Genomic DNA, 16,413 nt, shown 5'->3' with positions numbered 1-16,413 from the left:
GAGTTGAGCTGGGCATCTCCAGCTCCTAGGAAGCCATTGGTCGGCTCGGACTCCAGATTGTCGGAGGGCCCTCAGCCTTCGCAGCTGGAATGGCATCCACAATCCCTTCTGCGGCAACGACCCCTCCGTACACTGGCCTCAGGCATCACCCTGCCTCCCGCTCCCCCTAGTCCCCACGGTCCTCAAAGCTTTGAGCTCGCTTGTTCACAAGTCCAACTTGCACACAATAACTTCAGCCCTTGCAACCGCTTGCAGCCGGCCGAGAGCGCTGCGCTCGCATTCTTTTATCTCCGTCTCAAAAAGTTCTAGTTCACCCGCCTCCTAGTTAGCGAAGGGGGGGGGGGGGCCGTCTTCTCGCCCATACTATTGGTAGGTAGAGTCGTCCCTCAGAGAAGAGGCCGGGCCAGATTCCCTTGGGAGGATCTAATTGGCCTTCTTGACAATCACTCGCCTGTATCTGGCTTGCGATTGGTTCTCGTTGGACGAGGCTCAGGGTTTGCTTTTCTCTGCCTCCATCCCTGCAGAGTGGAGCCCCGGGCTTCTCCGCCTCCTGATTGGATCTGATTGGCTCCATCCCCACTCCTGAGATTTGTGATTGGGTGCGGCTGCGCGGGGCGGGCCGGCCTGGAACCTCGGCCGTTGGCGAGCGCTCTAATCTCGTCCCCCTCCCTTCTTCTCGCCTCACTCAGTGCAGGAGTCTTCACCCCTCCCGGCGGGTTCTGATTAGCCACTTCCGACGCGTCTCGGGGTCCCGATTGGCCCGCCGGGTCCCTAAGCCCGCTCCCTCCCCCCGGGAAGCGACTACGGCGGCTCCGAGGAGGGGGAGGGGCAAGGAGGGACGGCCGGTCCCCGTCAGTCAGGCAGCGGGAGCCGCCGGGAGCGGATGGCGGCGGCGGTGGCGGCCCCACTCGCCGCCGGGGGTGAGGAGGCGGCGGCCACGACCTCCGTCCCAGGGTCTCCAGGTCTGCCCGGGAGCCGCAGTGCAGAGCGGGCCCTAGAGGAGGCCGTGGCCACCGGGACCCTGAACCTGTCTAACCGGCGTTTGAAGCACTTCCCCCGGGGCGCGGCTCGCAGCTACGACCTGTCAGACATCACCCAGGCTGGTGAGTGTGCAGCCAGGCCCCGAGCCCGGCCGGGACCCTCGTTTGCATAGTCCCGCCCCTCGCTTGTTTCTCCCGGGGCCGGGGTGTCAGGCCCGCCCCATCACCTGGCCATCCGAGTTCTGGATTCTGTGGATTTGCGTAAGTCCGCTACCAGCCCCCTCCCCACTTTAAGAACTGCTAGACAATGAGCCCTTGCTGAACACCCTGAGTCCCTGGCCGAGCGTCGTGATAGCCCCCCCACCCGCCCTCTGCTGCTCTTTATTTGCATATCTGCGCACCTGTAGAATGATCCCGCCCCTCACCTGGTTGGCTTATTTGCGTGATCTCTTCAGCTTTAGTTCTGATCATTCCATAAAGCAGCCCCCGAAGGCCCACCCACCCGCCATGACTCTTTTCTCTTTCCTCACTTCGTTTCCAACTCTTTCCTCTGTTCCACCGAGATACGAGCAGCCCCAGGCCCCCGCTTATCATAGGTTTGCCCCTGACAACCCCAAGTTTGTGTCCTTCGCTTGGTAGTCCCGCCCCCTGAGGCTGCTGCCTCTCCCCACTCTTCACCCAGCCAGCCTGTGGAAAAGAAGCAAATCTCCCACCTCCCCCAACTCTCTTCTGCGCGAGTTCTTCCTCCCATTATCCTAACCCCTTTATCTGAGACTCCTCCTCCTTCTTGCGTGTGTGAGGTCACTGTGGAGCCTGTGATCTCATAGAGACCCTAGAATTCCCATTTCAGTTTCTGCTTTTCCCCAGGGGGGAGGGACTTGAGGCAGTTGCTGAAAGGAAGGAAATCTTAGCTAGAGACGGTCCCCACTGCCCTTCCCACTCCCCCACCCCTAGGATCCCTCTAATCATGCGCCCTCCACCCTGGTGTCTGTTGATGGTAGGGTGTAGGGGACTCCACTGTGACAGGTGAGTCAGGCCTCAGCTGCTCAGAAGGCCAACACTGACCTTGGGCTGGCAGCTGGTGGGGTGGGGATTGGGAGAGGGGTGGAGGATCGCATTCCCAAAGCCCCACCCCAGCGGAGTCCAGGGTGGGACTTGAGGCTGGATGAGAGTGACCCTCTGATGACACTCCCCTGGGACTGCATACCCCGCCTAGCAGGTGCCTGCTCACTTGCAAACACCCTAGTCTTTCCTCAACTGTCTGGAGAGAACCAGTTGAAACCACTCCGCTTGTCTTGGGTTGCTAGGTAAACTTACTGGCCGGCTCCGCGGTGAGTGAGTTCAGGGAACCCGGGAGCCATTCCCCTCTCAGACTCCCCCAGCCGCCTAACCCCCCAGCTCCAGATTGACCTCAGCAGCTGTGTGACACTCGCCGTCTGTTCCCTTTCCCCTCCCCCTTGCTTGTTTTTTGACAAAGACCAAATGTTATTCTTTACTTCCTTAGGGCTCTGTCTGTGAGAGTGGACTCCTGGGGAAAACTCCCAAGAACTCCGGGGCCCCTCCCAGCTCCCACCCCCTCCCACCTCCTCCCCCGGCATTCCGGCTCAGGGTGCAGCCCAGCTCAGGGTGCAGCCTGTTCTCCTGGGACAGTCCCAGCTTCCTGTGAATCCCTCTCTGCCCTGCTCTCCAACAGGAGCCCTCAGTCCTTTCAGGGCCTGGGTTCTAGGCCAGGTGGGCCTCTCTCATCCCCGGCTCTTTCCTCTGGCCCCTCTCCCCACGCAGGGTGCCTGTAACTTGGGGTGGGAAAGGGGAAGTGACAGGAAGCCAGTCAGCGTTGCCCTTACGCTGCTCTGCACATCTCCTTGCCCTTCAACCCTGACAGACTGAAGGCTTCCAGCACTGCCACCCCAATCATGTGGAAGCTCTCCTCCTGTTTCCCCAGCTCTTTCTGAACCAGCGTGCTCCTTGCACACACTGTCCCGTGGCCCGGGTCCCTGATGTCCCTTGGACTTGTTCCTGGGGCCCTGATAGCAAGCTGAGTCCTGAGGTGGGGGAAGGGATGCGCTCACAAAAGAGAAGTGCGGCTTGTTCTCTCACAGACCACATCCGGTGCCGCCTGGGCCCTGCCTCCTCCAGCCCTGCTCCCTTCCGCTCCGCTCTGAGCTTTTGCCCCCTGTGCACCCCATCAGAACTTGCTCCCCACCCCTTCTCCCACAGGCCCCTGCAGTGCAAAGGAGAGAAAGCGGGCAGGTGGAGGGGGCGGGGCGGGCGGATGCATCTGACCCTCCCAGCCTCCCTGGAACTGTCTTCTCCTGTGACAGGTCTTTCTTGCACAGCAGGGCTGGGAGCAGAGGGGGTTCCTGGGGCGTCAGGCCGTCATCCACCCTGGTAAACACAGGGCCCACCAGAGGCAGAAGCCGACAGATTGTTTCTGCTTCATTTCCTGTCACAAGACTCACCTCCTTGGGGGATAACCCCAGCTTCCCCTCCCCTCGGCTTTTGCTTGCCCTTCCCTGGAGAGGGCCCTCTAAGAAGCTCACCCAAGCTCCATGGCCTGGGACTTCCCCCAGCAGGCTCTGGGCCTCTCCCAATATGGGCTGAGCAGAGAAAGCAGAAATCCGGCTACAGAGGTCTGAGCAGTGAATGCCTCCAGCCTGGCGGGAACCCTGCCCTGGTCTAGCAAGCCACTGGTTGAGATAAAAGGATGGCAACAGACTCTCCCCTCCTTTCCGCCCTCTCCACACCTCGCCCTGCAAGACACAGGCGCTGGTCTGAGGTCTGGGTAAAAGTGAGAGAGGAAGTAGAGGCAGGCTGTTGGGAGTGGAAGAGGGTAGGAAGAAGCCCAGTCCTTGCCTGGGACTCCAGTTCCCACCTCCGGCTTGGTCCACTTGTCTTTCCCTCAGGTCCTTGGAATCTGTAGCTTCATAGTCCCATGGGCCTGGCTTGCTGATGCCAGGGGCTGGTCTCTAGACTAGGCTCTAATGACCCCTGGTTTTCCCTCTAGGTTGAAGACAGGTTGAGGGCGGGAGACGGAGCCCTTAGGAGGGAGGAGCCTTCTTGGTCACCTCCCTCGGGGGTGGTTCCTAGTCTTACCTTGGACCTCCCAGCCATCACCTTGCTAGTTCCTTTGGGGCATCAACCTTCTCCCATGACCTTTGCCTTCTACCTCCTCAGGCATCACAGGACAACAGGGACCACAGGAGGTAGAGAATCTAACCACTCTTGTAGAGTAGCCCTGCGTTTGTGTGTCTGAAGAGTGTTTGTGGCTCGCCCTCCCCCCACCCCCCAGTCTGGGCTTCTCCAGCCCAGTCTTGCCTTTGCCCTTCTGGTCATACCTGGAGTGTGCTCCAGGTTACGAAGTCTTTCTTCTTAAACTCTAGGGAGTCCAGGTTTATAGGTCTGATTCTGTAGGTCAGCTAGGGAGATAGAGGGCTGGGCAACTGGCTCCGGGGAAGTTCAGGATCCTCCTGTCCAGGACTGGGCCTTTGCAAGCTCCCCCCTGACACTTGTTTCCCCTAGACCTGTCCCGGAACCGGTTCCCCGAGGTGCCAGAGGCGGCCTGCCAGCTGGTGTCCCTGGAGGGCCTGAGCCTGTATCACAATTGTCTGAGATGCCTGAACCCCGCCTTAGGGAATCTCACCGCTCTCACCTACCTCAACCTCAGGTAGGGAGGCAGGGCCACAGGAGGGTAGGGGGGTGTCCTTCTCAGCCCCAAGTACCAGTGCATGGCACCCTGAGTGACCCTCCCCGTGACCCAGAAAGTAGGGCAACACGGGAGAGTTCTTGCCTGGAGGGAGAACCCACTGCCTTTCTCCCTCCTGCAGCCGAAACCAGCTGTCATCGCTGCCACCCTACATCTGTCAGCTGCCCCTGCGAGTGCTCATCGTCAGCAACAACAAACTGGGAGCCCTGCCTCCCGACATCAGTGCCCTGGGGAGCCTGCGACAGCTCGTGAGGATGGGGAGCAGGGAGACTGGGGGGATGGCCGAACCAGGCACTAGGGACTTTTGGCAGGACGGCAGGGAAGGGCGGGATGCGCCCTAGGGGAAAGGACAAGACCAAAGGAAGTAGCCTGGTCCAGGAGGCAGTTTCTGATGCTCCGGGTCTGATGCTCTTTCCCCACGTCTTTCCTTGTCTTTCCTCATTCCAGGACGTGAGCAGCAACGAGCTGCAGTCGCTCCCCACGGAGCTGTGCAGCCTCCCTACCCTGCGGGATCTCAATGTTCGGAGGAACCAGCTCACTACCCTGCCTGATGGTGAGGAAAAGGAAGACTTAGAGGGTGTCAGGAGTGTGTGTGTGTGTCTACCTTGAATAATGCCTGACCTAGAGGGTGTCAGGGTGTGTGTGTGTCTACCTTGAATAATGCCTTAGTCACCCAGGGTGTCAGGGTGTATGTGTGTGTGTCTACCTTGAATAATGCCTTAGTTGCCCAGGGTTGCCAGGGGTGTGTGTGTGTGTGTGTGTGTGTGTGTGTGCGTGTGTGTGTATCTACCTTGAATAATGATACCTTAGTCGCCCAGGGTTTTGCCATGTATGAAATGCACTGTAAATTATTTTCCTTGCTCTTGACCAGCACCCCTCTGAAGCCGGCAAGGCAGGGGCTGTTGGCTGTACTTGACAGATGTGGGGAAGGTACAGCAAGGGCAGTAGGGGAGCGCGTCGGCAGGCACCCTGTACAATCGCGCGGCCAGAAAGGGCCTTCGAGGTCACCCAGTGTCACACCACTTAGCGCAGATGAAGCTCTCAAAACCTGAGTCCGGTGAGGCCCCGTGCTGCCTCCCCAGAGATTCTGAACCATCGTGCTGGAGCCCTAGCAAGCCCATTTAATGAGCTAATTGTGATGCACCCCGACACTTGATAGCCTCTGCTCCAAAGCAGGCACACCTTCCTTTATTCAGTCAGCTTTTGTGTGTGTGTTTCCTGTGTTTTAGGTGGGGACTAGGTAGATGTGAGTGATGTCACTCAGTTCTGGGGCCAGCTCTGAAGATTCAATGGCTTAACGGGGAGAGACAAGCAGAGGGAGGTGCTAGGACAGGAAACTTAAAGCCATAGAAGCTGGAGGGAGCCATGTGGCTCTGCCTGGGACCCTGGGGAAGACCTCGGCCCCGAGGCACAGTGGGAGTTGACCTTTGAAGGAGAGTTCCCCATCCTTCTGCAGCCCAGGCAGATGCACCCCTGTGTGTAGAGCAGGGAGGTCCAGCACGGAATGGTTAGGAAGGCAAGCCAGGACTGGTGGAAAGGACTGCGGCCGTGCTACCTGTGTTTTTGAAGAGCAGGCAAGGGGAGTCAGGTGGCTACCTGTTTGGGCTCCTCCCATCCTTCTTCTAAGATGGTAGGGGTACAAATAAGCATTTGATCATTTGATCTGGGGGCCATAAGAGACCCCAGCAAAATGCCCCGGGGAAACAGAGGAAGGAGCAATAAATTCCAGCCTAGTGTCTGGAAAGATTTCAGAGAAGTGACACCTAAGCTGAACCTGGAAAGATGCGTGGATAGAAAGCTGGGGCTCTCCTAGCTGAGCAGACAGCATATGGGGAGGCCAGAGCCAAGGGGCTGGAGGGCGGTCTGATGTGGTGTGAGGGTGGGAAGCGAGGTGGAGAATGTGGGCAGAGCCAGGTCATGAACTCCTTAATCAGGGAATGCTGCTCGACCAGAGAGCAGCGATTTTCATCCGTGCCTCGGCTCATCACTAATCCAGGGGCCCTCTCTGAGAAGTGGAGAAGGGTACCATTCTCCTGCGGGTGGGCCAGGGCTTGACCAGTAGAGCGCCTGGGGGTTGCAGCTCCCTCTTGCCGTGCCTTTGTGCAGGACACCGCCCGCTCACCTGCAGCAGCCCTGGCTGCAAGTCCTGGAAGGCTTTTGAGCAACAAGGTGTCAGTTTGATTTGGGCCCTGTGATGGACACTTGAGAAGGAGGAAGCGGCAGTGGGGTGGAGTGGGCAGGGAGGAGAAGCGGATGGGCAGCAGCTGAAGTCAGTTTGAGTGGGCAGAGGAGCAGGGCAGTGGTTCCTGGGGAGCGTCCTCCGCCCACCAGGGCAGAGGGGCTGCCAGAGAGGTGACATGCCAGCTGGGGGCAGAGGAAGTGAGCACAAGGCCCTGCCCCTGAGCATGCTCCTGACTTCTCCCTCACCCACCCCCAGAGCTGGGGGACCTTCCTCTTGTCCGCCTGGATTTCTCCTGTAACCGTGTCTCCCGCATCCCGGTCTCCTTCTGCCGCCTCAGGCACCTGCAGGTCATTCTGTTGGACAGCAACCCCCTGCAGAGCCCACCTGCCCAGGTGAGTGGGGGTAGGGATGGGAGGGGGCGCAGGGCTGGCCGAGAGTGGGCAGGAGTTGGGGGCGTGGGTCCCTTTGGTACTCAAGCAGGATCCGGGGGTCCCCCCCTTCCCCTCACTATGCGTCTCCACACCCAGATCTGCCTGAAGGGGAAACTTCACATCTTCAAGTATTTGTCAACAGAGGCTGGGCGGCGCGGCGGGTCTGCACTGGGAGACCTTGCTCCTTCCCGCCCCCCGAGTTTCAGCCCATGGTAAGTTCCACATGGGAAGGAAGGAAGCCCCTGGATACTTAAACCCCTCCCCAGCGCCAGGGACCCCGTGGTTTCCAGAGGGTGGATGAGGGGGTGGCCACCCAGAACGGGGCTGACTGGCTCTCCCTGGCTGGCCCCAGCCCTGCCGAGGACTTGTTTCCGGGACGTCGGTACGATGGTGGGCTGGACTCGGGCTTCCACAGCGTTGACAGTGGCAGCAAGAGGTGGTCTGGAAATGAGGTAAGGGCCTCCTTCCCATGGGACACGGGGGATCTCGGCCTCAGGGAGAACCTCTGAGCTAGGAACCTTCGTCTTCTGCCTCGAAAGCTCAGAGTGATGAGGGTGGCTGGAGCCGTCTTCTTCAGTCCCTCATCCATATACCTCAAGGAAGGGCTGGTTCACCACGGGCCCGGACTCTGGAGGGTCGATCTCCCATCTCTGCCTTTCTGCATTTCCAGTCAACGGATGAGTTCTCCGAGTTGTCGTTCCGGATCTCAGAGCTGGCCCGGGAGCCTCGGGGGCCCAGGGAGCGAAGGGAGGATGGCTCTGGTGAGCAGTGGGGTCATGGGCTGCGGGCTGGGGGTGTGGACGACGCCCTTTGCGCCTCCCTCCGCTCACTGACACGCCCTGCTCTCTCTAGCTGACGGAGACCCTGAGCAGATTGACTTCATCGACAGCCACGTGCCTGGGGAGGATGAGGAGCGCGGTACCAGCGAGGTGAGGGGCCGCCACATCCCATGTCCACCTACTGTGAGAGAGCCGGCGGGAGCGAGCCAGGGCAGGCTCAGGACCCCCTCAGCCCCTCTGCTGTCCTGTCTTCAGGAGCCGCGGCCACCGGAGTCGGAGTCGAGCCCTCCGGCGGGAGACGCAGAGAGGGCGCCACGCAGCAGGTACCCGGAGCCTCCGAGGTGGCGCCCCTCCCATCACACGCGCCTCCGCTCCCCTCCCCAGCACTGCCTCTGTCCCTCTGCCCTCAGGCGGGAGGAGCCGGCAGGGGAGGAGCGGCGGCGCCCCGACACCTTGCAGCTGTGGCAGGAGCGCGAGCGGCGGCAGCAGCAGAGCGCCTTGTGGGGGGCCCCACGGAAGGACAGGTGCGCGCTGGCCGGGAGCCCCCACGTGCTTCTCTGCCTCTTGGGTGGCGGAGCCCTGCCGGGCACTGCTGACCCAACGTCTCCTTCCTTTTCCAGTTTTCTGAAGCTGGGGGTCAGGGCTGCTGGCGGGGGTCCCGGTGCCTTGTCCACTCAGGCCGCCTACAAGTATGTGTCCGGGACTCCATGTCTCAGTCCCCGCCCTGCGTACACACCCTTGCCTCGACCACCCCTCTGATTCCCCTTCTGTCTCCTCAGCGGCACGTCCAGGTCCAATACCACTCAGCTGGGATCGTCAGTCGGGCAGGGAGCCCCCACCCCTGCCCCTGCCTCCACCTCCCAGGAGCCCCCGCTTCCATCTGGACCAGGTGGCAGGGGGACTTTGGGTGGAGGATGGGGGCCTGTGTAGGTGGGGAAGCAGGTTGAGGGCTGGCGGCCTGAGGGAGGGGTAGGACACTGAAGTGGTGTTTCTCTGCCCCGCCCCTGTCCCCTGGCTCTGGCCCCCAGCGACCGCACCTGCTCCCCGGCCGCTCAGCTCCATTCAGAGACCAAACAGCTTCCTCTTCCGTTCTTCCTCTCAGAGCAGCTCAGGTGGGTCTTGCCCCTTCCCCAGTACTAACCCAGTACTAATCCAGCACTAAGCTCCGGGCTGGGGTCATCCCTTGTGGCCTAGAAGTTCTCTGGTCAATTGTCCCTTTGTGTGGAAAATCCCACAAGCACAGAGGCAGGAGATGTGGGTGCCAGACACTGCGACCCAGCTGCAAAGTCCATGGTGGGCGGTGGAGACAGCCCCACATCCCCCTTTCCTCCAGGCCCTTCCTCACCAGACACTGTCTTGAGACCTCGGCGATCCCCCCAGCTTTTGGATGAAAAGGAGGTGATGGCTCAGCTGCGCCAGGTATGAAAGGTGGGACTAGTGTGGGTTCCGCACGGGCCCCTGAGTTTCCTGGCTTCCCTCAGCCTCCTCCTTGCCCAGCCTGGTACTTTTTCTGAAGACTCTGACCTCTCCCCCTCCTTCCCATCACCCAGGTGCTTGAGTGCCAGCTGCAGCGGCCCCTGCCCGATGACCTGGCCGAGGCTCTGGCCAACGGGGTCATCCTCTGTCAGCTGGCCAATCAGCTGCGGCCCCGCTGTGTGCCCTTCATTCATGTGCCCTCGCCTGCTGTGGTCAGTTGGCGCCCAGGGCAGGAAGTAGGGGTTGGGGCAGGAACCCCTGGGGCTTCTCTCTTACTCCCTCTTTCCTTTCTTACCCACCCTCAGCCAAAACTCAGTGCCCTCAAGTCTCGGAAGAACGTGGAGAGTTTCTTAGAAGCCTGTCGAAAAATGGGGGTACCTGAGGTATGGGGGTGTGCTCTCGGGTGCAGGGCTGGTCTCTCCTATAAAGGGTGCAGTGTCCCGGGCTCAGCGGGGCCCTCTGCATGGATGCTCACGGGGGTCTCTGCTCCCCAGAAGGAAGCACAGCCAGCAGCCCGTCCTGCGTGTCCCCCGCATGCCTCCCTTCCCGCACCCTGCATGTTGGCGTGGCTCTGGCCCTGCACGCGAGGGCGGGGGGAGGATGGCCTTGCTGCTGCTGACGTGTGTCCTTTGTCCTGCCCATCTGTCCTACTCTCCCTTCCCAGGCTGGCCTGTGCTCGCCCTCAGATCTCCTCCAGGGCACCGCCCAGGGGCTGTGGACCACCCTGGAGGTTGTGAAGCGGGTGGGGGGCAGGGCCCCCCCGCCCCCCTGGCCCCCCTCTGGTCTGGGCGGCTTCATCCTCTTCTACGTGGTCCTCATGCTGCTGCTCTGTGTCGTCTACACTCGGCTCCTGGGTTCCTAGGACCTGAAGCCACCCCTCCCCCCACCCTGCCCTCTTTCTATTTATAAGACTCCTGTGTAACCCCCTCCCCACCAGTGGTGCCTTCAGCCCCTACCAAAGACACTAGTGAACCCCACCCCTCATACACACTGACTTCAGAGGCCCCACTCTGGTAGCCCCAGACCCTGGGCCCCCAGCCTCTGGTCCCCTCCGGTAGCCCCTCCTCCTGCCCCTCCCCCTGCGTGCTGATGGTGCCTTCAAGTCCTCTACCTGCTTCCCCAGAGGGTGGATCTTAACCTTCCTCCTGCCACCCCCTCACCCCCCGCTGCTATAGGGGGCTAAATTATCTATATTTTGTAGAGAGAACTCTATATTTGTAGGGGATGCAGGGGCCCAGGTTGGGTCCCTGTCTCGTGTATAAATTGTACAGATCGTGGCCGCCTGTGTGTTTGTGTGTGTATGTGTGCGCGCGCGTATGCGTGCGTCTGCTCCTGCTGTGCTGGGCCCACCCCCAGCCGTGTTCCCTGGGCTCTGTGTGCCAGCCCGTCTACTCCAGCATTTTCCTCTGAAAGTGCCAGGTCTGTCCTCCCTTCTAAGCCTCGGCCCGCTGTGTCATCTCCCTTCTGTTGCCCTCTGGCAGCTTCCTTGCATCTCAGTAGTCCCCAGGCCATGTCCATGATGCCCTTGACCTTTGCCTGCTACATCCCGTCAGCCCTCTTGGTCCAAGCTCCTTTAGGGTGTCTCCTACCCCACAGCCGAGAGGAGGAGGTGACAAGGGGAACTTAACCCGGGCCCATTCCCCCAGGAGTCCCTGTGCCAGCCCCACCACATCCTGGAAGAGGAGGGGGCCCCAGGAAGGGGCCTCCCCTACGTCGCTGCTGTCATCCATGCACTGCTGGAACGGCCTTAGGGTTGAGGTCGGGGTGCAGGGGCCCAACCCGGCGGGGGCCCCAGGAACCGAAGACAGCGGCGTCTGGGCTCCGCTCTCTAGCGAGGACTGGTGAGGGCGGCCTCGGGCCTGGCCCTATGCCTCGGGCACCTCTGCCCAGGAGGTTGGAAGCAGCCCGGCCCCGCAAGGCAAACTGCCGCCTCTGGGTGCGGTCAAGGGTTTGGGATGGAAGACGGGGAGCTGGATGTTGTGTCAAGTGCAATAAAGAGAAGCCGGAAGCCCTCTAGGTCATCCCTCAGATGTGTGTGTGTGTGCGCGCGCCGCGCGCGCGGACAAGAGCAGTGCGTGTGGGGAGCGCGTGCCCCCTCCTCACGTCCACATCCGGGTGGCCTCCACGTCCACTTCCGGTGCCGCGGTTCTCTCCCAGGCTTCGCCCTCGCGCGCGGCCCTGCCACCCCGCCGCCTGGGGGCGCTCGCGGGAATCCCGGCGGGTCCGCGCGCCACGTGTCCCGGAAACGTGCTGGGCGCCCGCGTCACGAGGCATCGCGAGGTCCAGCGAGGTGGGCCGCAACCCAAGCTCGCGGGCACGCGCGCGTGGCAGCACAGGTCTCTGAGGGAGGCCGGGCCGGTGGAGGGACCGAGAGGGGCCAGGCGGGCTGCGCGAGCGCCGAGGTGTGGCCTTCCCGACTCGACATGCTGCCCTGGACCCCCCGGCGGTGGGGCGCGGGCGAAGAGCAGGCGCCCAGGGAACCACGCCCCTCAGCGGGCAGCGGCCTCTCCCAGGCCTGGGACTCCAGAGAGAACGCCCTGGGGGAACAAGGAGCAGCCGCACAGGGCAGGTGAGGGGGTCGGCCGATGGCACTTGAGGGGAACCCGAAAGGGGCCCACAGTGTGCGGAAATCTCAGCTGTCCCTACTCAATAATGGGTATTATCCGTCTCCCCACACCGGGCACCCTGGTCTCTGCCTTGGAGATACTCAGACTTGGCGTGGAGGAGGTGACTTGGGGAGGCTGTGACCGGAGCATCTCAGTGCCCCTCTCCCTGCGCCCCCAGTCCTCAGCCCTGGCCTCGAAGGCTTTCCTGGACTCGGAAAGAGAAGCTGCGGCCTCGGCTGCCCCCAGGCCTGGTTGCCAGGCATTCCCTGGGAACTCCAGGTAGGTACAGGGTCCTGCAGTTTTTACCCCCAAGACCCTTTTACTGGTTCCTGAGCCTGTTTTAATCTCTTCAAGTCTCCTACTCTCTCTCCCTGCCTACCCCCCACCCCCCGCAGTTCCTTTCTCCCCTCAGAGGACTTTGGGGGTGACACCATCAAAGATGACCCTGCTAGCGCCCTGGGACCCCAACTATGAGGCTACAGCAGGATGTCGGCTGGTGTGGGTGAGTTGGGGGTGCCTGTGGCACCGATCTCGGGTGGGACAGGGATGCCTTGGGAGGGGCTGAAGCTCCAGGAATCTTTCCTGTCCCTCCCTCTACAGGGACCCAGCTGTGCGTCTGGCGTCTCCTTCTCAGGCCGGACCTTGTACCATCCCTCATTCTGGCCTCTGTACCAAGCAGCCTCATGCAGGGACCTCAGGCCCAGTCTAGCAGGACATCAGAGTGAAGAGCAAGTGCCCAGGGCTGCAGGTACTGCCCTTGGTCTTCTCAGTCTCCGCAGAGAACCAGTGCGGAGCTTGCCACCCCAGCAGCTTCTCCTCCCCAGGGTTCCCGGTGATGTGCTCTGACGACGTCTTCTTTTTGGACCCTCTGCTGCCCCGTGGGCAGCGTGTTCCCCTGTACCTGTCTGAGGTCCCTCAGCAGGTGAGCGCTCCTCCTGCCTTGGCCTCACCCCAGCCTTCAGGCACGGCTTGCAGGGAGCCACTGCCCCTCCTCTCTCCTCAGGTGATGGGCTCTCTGAAGCTGCTGCTGCCACGTCCAATCATGTCCCCCTGGCTCCTCCCCATTCCATCTTCAGGCTGCTCCACTACCTGGCTCAGTGGGCCAGAGCTGATCGCCCTCACTGGCCTCCTGCAGATGAGCCAGGGGGAACCAAGACCCAGCTCCTCAGGGGCTCCCGGGCTCCCTTCTGGCCCCCCAGCCCCTGCCTCTGATCACCCAGCTGCCAGTGGTGGCCCAGGCTGTTCTCACTGCGGGGAACCATCTCTCCCTGGGACCCCAGACGCCCAAGGTCCATAGCTCCTCCAGGGACAGAATGGGTCCTTTACTTCCCCAGGCAGGTTCTATTGATAATAAAACTGTTGGTTTGCAAACAGGCTCCTCATGGTCAATGGCAGAGTGGGGCGCGGAGGCAGGGATGGGGTCTCTTCCTCTCCCACAGCTTTGGCTGCCCCTCTGATTCTTGTTACTCATTCCCCCATAAAGTGGGGAATCTGTGGACCTAAGACCTTTCTAGGCTGGCCCAGCAGGGAGACTTTAATGAAGAGGGGGGTGTACAGTATGTTACTCTAGCTAGACTGAATGTATTAGAAGCAAAGACCCCTCAGCTTTACCAGGCCTGGGAGCAGGAGCAAGCTAGGGAGTAGGGAGTAAGGGGGTGTCATCACTTCGGCTGGGGCAGGAGAGGGCGGTGGGGGCACTAGTGTAAGATACCTGGTGCTCTCATCCCTCTTGTGCTGGGGTCCCAGGACTTTGGCAGACACCCGGCAAACCTGCACATGGGTAGGGGCAGGGCCAGGTCTGTATGTCTTCCGCATCATCGATGTTGTCATCATCAGGGGCAGGGTGGGGGACCAAAGCGGACTTGAGAGTCTGGAGTGATGCTGCAGGAACTCTGTGGGGAAACAGGATCAGGGCTTTGGCTCAGAAGGTCTAGATATGTGTAGGGTTCTGGTGGTGATGGTGTATTTTAAGAGGAGAAGAGTTGTAGAATTTTCTCCCTTAAAAGAATCCAACTTCTTGGGGAACCTCCTCCCAAAGACTGGAAGGTGTGGAGTGGGCAGCGGATCCTAGGGGGCAGCTCGGTGCTTCTGCTGGTCACAGGGCCTGGGCACATCTGGACTTTAGAGCCACTCCACCATGGGGAAGGGGCCTTTGGCGTTGAGAAGGGGTGGGGGGGGGGAGGCATTCTTAACCTTGCACTTTTTTCCCTTCCTACACTCCTATACTGAGTGGTGTCCTGTCCAAGGGAGGCGGGGGTGGGAGTGGGCAGGGAGATGGGGGCGGGGTGTCTCCTCACCCCGGCCTCCGCGAGGTTCTGGAACTCCAGCCGAGCGTAGCTGTGTGGGCGGGACCTGGCCCCGGGTGCGTGGCCTCGCACCTCCAGGCGAGGGACCAGATCCAGGTCCACGTAGTTGAGGCCATGGTCGGGAGGCTCGGGGATGGCAGTGCCCATTCCTATGTAGTCCGCGGCCGCATACTCAATGCATACGTACTCCCCGGCTAACTCTGATGGCGGCTGCAAGCTGGGCTGAGCCCCAGCCCGTCCCCAGCCGCCTCGGAGGCCGAAATGAGCGCCTTGGAGCCCGGGTCCAGGCTCCCCCGCCGCGGAGGAAAGAGGCAAGAAAGGAAAGGACCGTGGTGCACAGCAGCTCATGGTCACGTATTCAGTGCTTCCTCCATCCTGGAGCGGCTGGCGGGGAGCTGCTTTGGTGGAGGCGGGAAGGCCCGGGGGCTCCATCACCACATAGCCGCCGGCTTGGCCGCCCTTCATGGGCTCGTAGTCACTCCCGGCTCCCATTGTTATGTAGCCCCCGCCCCGCTCCAACCTCGCGGGGTTGGAGGCTGCCTCCCCCAGCCTCGCCAGGGTCTTGAGGGTCGCTTGCTCGCTGGTCTCGCTCCGGCCATTCCGACGGTTCAGCTCGCTTGTTTGGGCCGCGGAGTCTGGGGTCTCATAAGATTGGGGGACAGAGGGTCTGAATGCTCCCGTTGGGGGCTTTCTTGGCAGTGGCTCAGCCCTGCCAACAGCACCACTGTCCCCGATTCGCTTCATGGCGGCCAGGACGGTCTCGTGAATGCTCTGGGCCACCACGGCGTCGGGCGCCTGTAGCCACAGCTCCCCGGGACCCGTGGATGCCGAGCGGCCGAGCTCCAGGAAGAAGAAAGAGTCTGCGTGGCCGCAGCGGCGCACGCTAAGCAGGGACAGGCGCAGGGCCGGCGGCGGAGATGCCCCGGTGCCTCTGCCCCCTGGCTTCCGCAGCAGGCTCAGTACCCCGGAACCCAGGCACAGGCAGTAGCCGCCGCTGCCCAGGCCTCGTGCCCGCCCCAGCCCCTTGGGTCGCAGCGTCACAGGCCAGACGTCCTGAAATGGAGCGAGGATCCAGGCCCCGGGGTCCTCGTGGGAACTGGGACCTGAGGAGACAATGGGCTGGTCACCGGGGCTCCGGGCCGGCAGGTTGGAGACACTGTGCCCGGGGGAATGAAAATCCGAAGGTGTAAACCCTTCAGGTTTGGACTTAACTTCGGAGACCCTTGGGAGGGACAGTCTTCGGATAAACCAAGTCCACAAACCTCCCCCCCCAGCACCCCCGCCCCCGACCCCAACACACACACACTCCCCCTGCCGCATCTCCGGCGGCGCGGGGCTGGGGCCTCACCGGCGGCGGCGCGCGCCTCGAGCAGGGCGCTGTACCACGCCTGCTGCTCCGCCTCGCTGGCCGCCGCCACGCCCAGGCTGCGGTCGCGCGTGTACAGGACGATCAGGTGGCGCTGGCGTGCGTCCATGCGCTTGCTGATGGTGCAGGCGCCCCCCAGGCTCACACTGAACTTGGGCGGCGTTCGGCCGGCGCGGAACTTCTTCTCGCTTTCGTAACACTCGAGGCGCGGCGGGTCGGAGCGGAGCACAAAAAAGCGGCGGCGCTGGGACTTCTGCTTCCGCAGGTGGCCACAGAGCCGCACGTCAGCCGGGCAGACCCAGGGCCGCGGCGGATCCAGGGCCATGGCGGCCGACTGGGCCTCCGGGGTCTTCGTGGGGTCTCCGGGCTCCATTCTTGCCCAAAGCAAGCAAGGGGCTGGGACGGCTGGGAAGGGACTGGCAGAGGCGGGGTAGAAAGTGCGGTCCTCGGGGACGGGGGCGGCGTCCTGACCCGTCTGGATACTCCGCGTCTCTCTCCTGCTCCCGACTCCGTTTGGCCCCTCGCTGCGCGCAGCATGTGCCCCAGTGGCGCCCGGTAGCCTGAGATACCCAGGGCTCCGACGG

The 16,413-nt window shown here is 62.0% G+C and overlaps 3 protein-coding genes across 4 annotated transcripts; 2 read left to right on the top strand and 1 right to left on the bottom strand.

The window, feature by feature from the left end:
- Nucleotides 1-841: 841 nt before the first annotated feature.
- Nucleotides 842-11,788, top strand: LRCH4 (leucine rich repeats and calponin homology domain containing 4). Of its 2 annotated transcripts, none has more exons than XM_052654923.1 (18): nt 842-1,103; nt 4,500-4,644; nt 4,805-4,931; nt 5,131-5,236; nt 7,121-7,257; nt 7,393-7,508; nt 7,649-7,748; nt 7,967-8,057; nt 8,149-8,225; nt 8,331-8,398; nt 8,486-8,599; nt 8,696-8,764; nt 8,855-8,964; nt 9,104-9,187; nt 9,409-9,494; nt 9,626-9,763; nt 9,857-9,934; nt 10,216-11,184. In XM_052654923.1, exons 1-18 carry the CDS (start codon nt 884-886, stop codon nt 10,411-10,413), a joined length of 2,064 nt encoding a protein of 687 aa, XP_052510883.1. In that variant the 5' UTR covers nt 842-883; the 3' UTR covers nt 10,414-11,184. The 2 variants fall into 2 exon arrangements, with proteins under 2 accessions (XP_052510883.1, XP_052510891.1); XM_052654931.1 differs by lacking the exon at nt 10,216-11,184 and adding an exon at nt 11,198-11,788 and having other exon boundaries at nt 843-1,103.
- Nucleotides 11,789-11,910: 122 nt separating this feature from the next.
- On the top strand, nt 11,911-13,483 carry SAP25 (Sin3A associated protein 25). Its single transcript, XM_052654942.1, has 6 exons — nt 11,911-12,120; nt 12,336-12,436; nt 12,553-12,659; nt 12,758-12,905; nt 12,982-13,079; nt 13,161-13,483. The coding sequence occupies exons 1-6, from the start codon at nt 11,975-11,977 to the stop codon at nt 13,452-13,454; spliced, it is 894 nt and encodes a 297-aa protein (XP_052510902.1). The 5' UTR covers nt 11,911-11,974; the 3' UTR covers nt 13,455-13,483.
- A 506-nt stretch (nt 13,484-13,989) lies between these two features.
- On the bottom strand, nt 13,990-16,202 carry LOC128043668 (insulin receptor substrate 1-like). The gene is made up of 3 exons (XM_052636038.1): nt 15,799-16,202; nt 14,455-15,577; nt 13,990-14,049 (listed from the first exon to the last, which is right to left on the bottom strand). Exons 1-3 carry the CDS (start codon nt 16,200-16,202, stop codon nt 13,990-13,992), a joined length of 1,587 nt encoding a protein of 528 aa, XP_052491998.1.
- Between the last annotated feature and the right edge of the window lie 211 nt (nt 16,203-16,413).

The sequence above is a fragment of the Budorcas taxicolor genome, chromosome 2, assembly GCF_023091745.1.
Source record: "Budorcas taxicolor isolate Tak-1 chromosome 2, Takin1.1, whole genome shotgun sequence".
Taxonomy (NCBI): Eukaryota; Metazoa; Chordata; class Mammalia; order Artiodactyla; family Bovidae; genus Budorcas; species Budorcas taxicolor.
Note: the sequence above shows the minus strand (reverse complement) of the source record. Positions and strands in the feature narration are given on the sequence as shown.

Bases quoted from the DNA above. Each gene is read 5' to 3' on its own strand.
- LRCH4 (XM_052654923.1), top strand. From the start codon at position 884: ATGGCGGCGGCGGTGGCGGCCCCACTCGCCGCCGGGGGTGAGGAGGCG. The intron at 1,104-4,499 runs GTGAGTGTGCAG...TGTTTCCCCTAG, and splicing joins GTCAGACATCACCCAGGCTG to ACCTGTCCCGGAACCGGTTC. The intron at 8,226-8,330 runs GTGAGGGGCCGC...TCCTGTCTTCAG, and splicing joins AGGAGCGCGGTACCAGCGAG to GAGCCGCGGCCACCGGAGTC.
- SAP25 (XM_052654942.1), top strand. From the start codon at position 11,975: ATGCTGCCCTGGACCCCCCGGCGGTGGGGCGCGGGCGAAGAGCAGGCG. The intron at 12,121-12,335 runs GTGAGGGGGTCG...CTGCGCCCCCAG, and splicing joins GGAGCAGCCGCACAGGGCAG to TCCTCAGCCCTGGCCTCGAA. The intron at 13,080-13,160 runs GTGAGCGCTCCT...CTCTCTCCTCAG, and splicing joins TGTCTGAGGTCCCTCAGCAG to GTGATGGGCTCTCTGAAGCT.
- LOC128043668 (XM_052636038.1), bottom strand. From the start codon at position 16,202: ATGGAGCCCGGAGACCCCACGAAGACCCCGGAGGCCCAGTCGGCCGCC. The intron at 15,578-15,798 runs CCCGCGCCGCCG...TGACCAGCCCAT, and splicing joins GCCGCCGGTGAGGCCCCAGC to TGTCTCCTCAGGTCCCAGTT. The intron at 14,050-14,454 runs GTGAGGAGACAC...GTTTCCCCACAG, and splicing joins AGAACCTCGCGGAGGCCGGG to AGTTCCTGCAGCATCACTCC.